The 7,868-nt window shown below is 46.1% G+C and overlaps 1 protein-coding gene across 1 annotated transcript in view; it reads left to right on the top strand.

Moving 5' to 3' along the window:
* Positions 1–6,948: 6,948 nt before the first annotated feature.
* Positions 6,949–7,868, top strand: part of LOC115267763 (uncharacterized) — a 67,581-nt gene continuing 66,661 nt past the window's right edge. The window contains exon 1 of the mRNA XM_029875015.2: positions 6,949–7,467. Within this exon, the coding sequence (XP_029730875.2) occupies positions 7,323–7,467 (145 nt within the window). The 5' untranslated portion in view covers positions 6,949–7,322. The remainder of the gene's footprint in view (positions 7,468–7,868) is intronic.

Raw genomic sequence — 7,868 nt, 5'->3', positions numbered from 1 at the left:
AAAATATGCAAAGTTGCTTCGAAAGACCTATTGTTTATGCCCACAAAGTATCGTTCGATTCTGAGAGGGTGCTGCCAGCCCCATAGAAGGGTTGGCGCGAAATTCGTCGATTACATTATGGATGTGTAAATTCCTAATTTTTAAGAGTGGACCCAATTTTTACCAAATATTTTTCACACAGATTACTAAAACAATTGATTGATTGATTTGTCTTTATTAGAGAGACTTTCAGCCCTTGGCTGGTTCGTCTCTATTACTAAAACAATGTAAATTGGGTGTAGTGCATTCACTGAAAGGTATAATTTAACGTTTTTACATGTAGTTTTCATTATAAACTGTAACCAATATACACTAACGATCAAAAGTTTGGGGTCACCCCCTCAAAAACATGTCATTTTTTTAGGCCCATATCTCCGCCAATTTGCGTCCAATTTCAAGACCCTAGGTCTCATTCAAAAGATAATAAGTCAAAGAAACTTTGAACATGATTTAAAAGAAACTTTGTCAAAAAATTTTGTATGTAAACTTAACCCAAAGTTGCCAAATTTTCTAAAAAATGATTAAAAACTTACGGCAGTGTCGCTGGAAATTGGGTCGACCAAATTTTAAGATGAGAGCGGTAATATAACCCATTTTCTATTAGCTTTCAACTGCTCTTTACAGAACTTAGCTAGAAAATGTAGAAAAAAAGTTATTAAGTAAATTAACTCTTCATGTCATCGACCAAAAGTTTGGGGTCACTTTCGTAAAACATGGAAAAGTGATATCTTCGTCATCTGTAGTTCAATTTTAATTCTTTTTGGCTCTTTTCAAAGATAATTAAATAAATTTACGTTTGATGTCTTTAACTTAACGTATTTAACGATTTTTGTATATAAAAATGTTATGTAAAGTTTACACATTTCACCACACCTCAAAAAATGAGGCAACTTTCCGTTAAGTTTTAGTATGTAAACTTTAACAAATATGTGTTTTTTTTATAGAATGAGAAAATCTGCAACAGATACCCAAGAGGTGGTTCCTCGGGTGATGTGGGGATCGACCCACTAAAAACTCATTCTCTCTCTTCCTTCGAGAAACCGTGGAAGTAACGGAGTCCCACTTGTCCGCCCCATACACATCCTTTCAACAATGTTGTCAGGCGTGATATCTCTACCGCATACCTCCTGCATACTCGACCTTTGCTCCACGAAACGTGGACATTCAAAGAGCACATGCTCCGCGGTCTCGTCGCAGTCTGCACACTCCGGACATGCGGGGGAGCCTGCGTGTCCGAATCTGTGCAGATGCCACCTAAAGCACCCATGGCCTGACAGAAATTGAGTCAAGTGAAAATTCACCTCGCCATGGGGCCTGCTCGTCCACTTGGACACGCTCGGTATGAGCCTGTGTGTCCATCTACCCTTGCTGGAGGAATCCCATTCGCTCTGCCACTTCAGCATAGACGAGGTTCTGGCGATACGCCTCGCGCCTCTTATGCCGCGTCGCTCGAAGCATTATTCATCCTCTGCCACCACTAAAGCTATGGACATCATGCCCGCTAGCACACATACCACGTACTTTGAGACCGTGCGGTATGCGCTCACTACCCTAAGGCACATCAGCCTGTGGGTACTCTCAAGTCGCTTCACGTTTCGGTTAACCACTAGCGCCTTCGACCATGCAGCGGCGCCATACCGTAGTATGGAGACCGCTACTGCCGCGAGCAGCTTACGCTTACTCGAGACTATTGCCGAGCTGTTTGACATTATCTTTGACAATGCCATTATCGCCATGCTTGCCCTTTTGCAGGCATATTCTACGTGGCTTCCGAATTTCAGCTTATCGTCGATCATGACCCCCAATTGCTTCAGTGAGCGCTTAGAGTTGATCGTGCATCCACCTGTGGTGACCACTGCCTGCTGTTCAGACTTGCGGTTGTTTACCACCACCACCTCCGTTTTGTGGTGCGCGAGTGCCAAATGTCTCGACCTCATCCAATCCTCCACTATGCCAATTGCGTGAGTTGCTGTCAGTTCCACTTCCTCTATCGACTCTATCGACAAGATGGACCCCTGCGGTACCCCTGCGGTGATTTTGTAGCTCCTCTCGCCTTCCTCGGTGTCATAGATTAGCACTCTATTCTGGAAGTAGCTCTCCAATATCCGGCATAGGCTAACCGGGACTCCTAGGTGGTGTATTGCGCACTCAATGGCGGTCCAGCTGACGCTGTTGAACGCATTCTTAACGTCCAGCGTGACGACCGCGCAATAGCGGATTCCTGTTCGCTTCTTTTGGAGCGCTATCTCGGCCGTTTTGGTTACAGCCCTAATAGCGTCCACCGTCGATCGACCCTTCCGGAAGCCGAACTGGTTATCCGAGAGATCAGAGTCATCGGGTTTCTCGGTATAGACCATCAGCCTCGACAGAATGATCCGTTCCAACAGTTTTCCGGCGGTGTCCAGCAGGCAGATAGGTCTGTATGCCGACGGGTCGCCAGGTGGCTTCCCGGGTTTGGACAGTAGAACCAATCTTTGCCTTTTCCACCTCTCCGGAAATTCGCCTCTGTCTAGGCACATCTGCATATCCATTCTGAACATGTCAGGCTTAGCCTCGATGGTCGTCTTGATGGCTAATGTCGGGATACCGTCCGGACCGGGAGCCTTGTTCAACTTAAGCGACTTTGCTATTGCAATGAGTTCGTCGTTCGTCACCGGGGCTATAGGGAACGGGGGCCCATGGTCTTGTATCGTGGCGCGGGAACAGCGTTTCCACGATCTTCTGCAGCATCTCTGGGGAGCGTTCTGGGGGTGCTGACGCGCCCTTCGTTTTGGCCATGACTACTCTGTAGGCATCACCCCATGGGGTCGTGTTGGCTGCCTGGCAGAGATTTTCGAAGCACGCCCGCTTACGAGTCTTAATCTCTTTATTCAGTGCCAGTTTAGCCGCCCTGTAGGCCTCGCTTTGTTCAATTCTATCCTCATCGGTACGAGCCCTTTGCATCCTCCTTCTAGCTCTTAAACACGATGCGCGGAGTTCTGCGATTTCTGGACACCACCAGTACACCGGTTTGCGTCAATTTCTGGGTAGGGATCGCCTTTGCATAGCGGCGTCACATGCACGGCTTAGGGTTCCGACTAGATCACCGCTGGATAGATCGTCGGTGTTACTCTCCATAAACAATCGCTCCACAAATGCCGGCTTATCGAACCGCGAGGTTAGCCATCCCCGATGACCTTCGGCTGTGGCCGTCTTCCTCCGTGTTCCACTCTGTATCGAATCGCCAGATGGTCACTATGCGTGTATCCATCGTCGACCCTCCAGTTCGAGCTAGGGTTTAGACCCGGGCTCCAGAAGGTCACATCAATGATGGACTCTGCACCATTCCTACTGAAGGTTTTTTTGTCGCCTACGTTCGCGACATCTTTGTTTAGTCTAGCCATAGCTTCGAGTAAGGCCCAACCTCTCGCGTTAGTCAAGCGGCTACCCCACTCAATCGCCCAGGCGTTGAAGTCTCCACCGATGACCACGGGACTCAATCCCACCATTGCACTTGTTAACGATTCCAGCATAGACGAGAACTGGTCTATCGTCCACCTGGGAGGGGCATAACAACTGCAGTAGTATACCCCGTTGATCTTCGCTATTGCGAAGCCCTCGTGCGACGTGGAAACTATTTCCTGGACCGGAAAACGACCGGTTGTACAGATCGCCGCTAGCTTGGCCTTATCCGCTACCCAGTTTCCGTTATCGGGAGGGATGCGGTATGGGTCCGATAGTAGTGCGATATCTGTACTTGACTCCGAAACTGACTGCCATAGCAACTGTTGTGCGGCTTCACAGTGGTTCAGGTTTAGTTGTGTAACCTGCATTATCGTTTGGAACTTCGACCTCCTCGCGTGCCTGAACATTTAGGCCCGCCCGTCGTGTGGCCCTTGTTCGCCGTGCAAATCAGGCATTTTGGTGCAGAGTTGCACTCCCTGGCGATATGGCCTTCTACTCCACACTTGCAGAGCTTACTCCGGTCTGGGCCTTTGCATGCCCAGGACTTATGCCCTTGCTCAAAGCACTTGAAGCACGCCACTGGCGGCGGCTCGTATATGCTGAGCGGGCACACTGACCAAGCTGCCTTGATCTTCCCGACTGAAATCGCCTTATTCGCATCCCCTACGGGGAGTTTGAGCGCGGCAATCTGCGTGCCAGCCGGACCCTTACGCAGGCGGATCGATGCACTTGGTACATCTATCTCACACTGCTGTTTGAGTGCGGCTGCGAGCTCCTCTGCGTCGGTAATCTCGTCTAGGTTTTTACACTGGAGAGTTGCCTCCGCCGTTTAATAGGGTTCTTACCTGCACCTTTTCGCCAAGTACCTCTTGGGCTAGTGCTTTGTAGGAAGTACCTTTATGGGCCTTTTCATTTGACGTCTTAAATCAGCTGATTTCTCGGGCCTTTGACAGTTCTCCTATGAAAATGACAGTTTAGCGTTTGCGCCTTTGTTCAGCAGTTGTAAACAGTGGCATGCGCGGACCTGTCAACTGAAAAGGCCTATTGGCTGCTTCCTTCTTCAGCACTAGCATCATCTCTCCCGTCCTGGTGCGCCGGATGCTTTTTACATCCGCGCCCAATGGTGAGAGACGATCCTTGCCTCGCATGGTCTTCAGCACCTCGGCGTATGTGTCTGCCTCGGTTTTGAAGACCAGCGCGTCACTTCTCGCTCGTTTGCGGGCAAATATGTGTGGTTCAATGTATATGCAGTAAGTGTCATTCATTTTGTTTCAAATTAGCCAAGAAGAATTAAAATTGAATGAAAGATGACAAAGATATCAACAAATCACTTTTCCATGTTTTACGAAAGTGACCCCAAACTTTTGGCCGATACATCATTTTGAGGGGTGACCCCAAACTTTTGGTCGAAGACATGAAGAATTAAGGTGAAACATCAAGAAATCCCATTGCAACTTTGCATACAAACTTTAGAGGCACAAATCTTTGCTCACTTGTAAAAGGAGGCAGCTTTTCCAAATCGAGCACATTTGTTTACGGATTTTTAAGATTTGTGCTCTTGAAAACGTGAGTAGGGGTCCCAGTCGGCCATTGTGGCAGCCATATTGGTATTCTTTGAAGTTTCTCCTTAATTTACTTAATAACTTTTTTTCTACATTTTTTAGCTAAGTTCTGTAAAAAGCAGTTGAAAGCTAATAGAAAATGGGTTATACTACCGCTCTCATCTTAAAATTTTGTCGACCTAATTATATGGGTCTAAAAAAATGACATTTTTTCGAGGGTGTGACCCCAAACTTTTGATCGGGAGTGTATGGTGGATCTTTTTTTGTGCCGGTCACTGTACCTCACTGAACAGGACTAATATAAATAAATTGCTGGAAAGCCTCAATGCCACAAAGCTATGTCATCCTGTTCGAGTTGATTAAGCAAAAGCGTAAATCCACGTTCTCCTGAAGACAACAAGAATGACTAACTTGTTGACCGAGTTTAAATTCCGTAGCAGAAAATCCCACTCAGAAGTCGGAACTGTAGATGGTGACCAAAAACGGATCTGCATAAGGTTGATGACACGCAATTCTTACGTGCAGTTGAATTCTTGCGCTGGGTTGTTTCTTGATAGGGGAACAGAGCCCAAAATGCCAAGATGGGGTAAAATGGCCCAACTCATAAAATCATTCCTGAATGGGACTTGATCATTGATATAGGTGAACGGTGTCAAGATATGTTTGCATTGAACATTCTTCTAGATGCTAGGCCGCCAAACCCACGGAAAATCTTTTGATTTCCCAATGAAAATTGGCAACTTCCGGTTTTCCGTGCTTGCAATTAAGGTTTTCTGGTGATTTTATTACCAGCCAAGTGTTTCCAACGAGATTGAGGCACGCATGGAGTCGCATGGTTGTTGATGTCTACGCTTTCCATGTTAGGGGTCATTCGAATATTACGATCATCGTTTTGCGGGGAGGGGGGTAACACTCCATGTATTGAGTAAACGAAAAAACGTGACAAAAAGGTGAAAGTGAGTCGAAAATGCCAGAAAACTGGAGGACGTAATTTTTGAATGTTTTCATGAAGTGGCATCTTACCCCATGGCAGATGGCCTTTTTGCACCACTTCCGTTTTACGAACCAGTTTTTGAAATCGCTAAAAACCAATGAAAATGCAATAATTTAGTGAATATTTTTGCTGAAGCATCGAGCAAATATTGTCTAGTTGCTGTTACCACTTTGGAAGCCTAACAAATGAGGCTATATATCATTGAAAACGATGAAAGTTTGAAAAATGGCATATTGCCCCACTTTCCCCTATGTGCGTGGGATTGCTGTTTGTAAGTGGGTGAGACATGTGTAAACTGAAACAAATGGGTGATGCTTGTAACTGAATTCCCTTAGTACACCTTCATGATCTGGATGACTTTCAAACCTTCAACCAAAATAGCCATACAAAATGCCTGAAAGACATGTTGGTTAGATGAAGACTAACAAGCATTATGTCGACGAATATACTATGCTATAATTACATTTTGTTAAAAAAAGATCTACTGAATATCAAATCAATAAAACATGTTAATTGTTAGTCCCTTCCCACACACACTCCAAGCAACTCTGACACCACGTCTAACGGTGAGAATTATAACCAAACTCCTCGTTCATCACGGGATGATCGATTATAGTTAATTAAGTCCCCCGATAATACACGTTTAATCAGAAATCTTCGCATCAACTAAAGAGCCGGTTCTTTTCACGGTCCTCCCTCACCACACCGGGGAGAATCAAGAGAGCCGGCTAGTTGCGATGATCATCATCATACCTAGCACAAACTTTTGCAATAAGAGAGCACGTGGCGCGGGGTGAGTCTGAGCTGTTTGCGATCTTGCTGCGCGGAGAGCAAAACACTCAACTACTCGCTTGAGAAGTTCGGCGCGATCTCAGCACTACAGCTTGTAGCAATTTAGCAAAAAACTAAGATCAGCCCGGAGTGTTTATACGTTTTAAAACATGATTTCGACATTGCAACCTGCTCAGTTGATATTTGCACGCCGTCGTCGTCGGAAGCGAACAACGCCAACGGTGGGAAGTCCAGTCGAGTTCGAGTTGAAGTTTGAGAAGAAGATAGTGTTGCTAGAAGTGATCGTCGCAGTGATCGAAAGGGCGATCACGAACACGCTGTATAGGTAGTGAGTGTGGTGATTCTGCTTACTTGGGGGGCTTCGATTAAGATCTAGAATCCATATTAGGCAACGAGTCGTGATCGTGTGTGGAGTGGCGGACGGTTGTTGGCGCAAAGTGGTGTCGTGAAAGTGATTTTTTATCGGTGCAAAAATCTTTGCCCGGGTGTGGATGTTGGCGTCAGAAGGTAGAAGGCAGAGACTCCGAACAACGATGAAGCGGCTTCAACCCGGCTGGATGGAGTTCTTTGTGCTGCTGATGCTGGCGGTGACGATGCCGGCACTAGTTCCTGCTCAACAGTATACCGGCGTTAAATGTAATTAGCTTTTTTTATTCGTTTTGTGATTTGACTTAGTAATTTCGGAGAAACACGCGAAACCGTTCCTGCCGCTCCGGGAATTTCCCAAGAAGGTTTTGCACCAAGGAGGTGTGGGGCTGGGCTCTGTGTGCAATTTCGGATTGTCGTGGGAATTGATCAGTTGTCTGGAACTAATTAGGTTAGTGCGTCGTCTGTTCTTGGTGGACCATTGTTTTCGATTTGAAATTTGGAGCTTTTCGAAGAAGATGTTGGTTAAATTATTCGATTAGATACTTGGAACCAGGAAATTCAGTGGGCCACACTCGTTGGTGAGAAAATCAGCAATTTGAGCTTCGAATTAAAATTGTGCAATCTACTCTCTATTATGTACTTTTGATCATAGCCACTTGTAAGAACTT

This window comes from Aedes albopictus, chromosome 3 (assembly GCF_035046485.1).
Source record: "Aedes albopictus strain Foshan chromosome 3, AalbF5, whole genome shotgun sequence".
Lineage (NCBI taxonomy): Eukaryota > Metazoa > Arthropoda > Insecta > Diptera > Culicidae > Aedes > Aedes albopictus.
The sequence above is the reverse complement of the archived record's forward strand: the minus strand, read 5'-3'. Positions and strand labels throughout refer to the sequence as shown.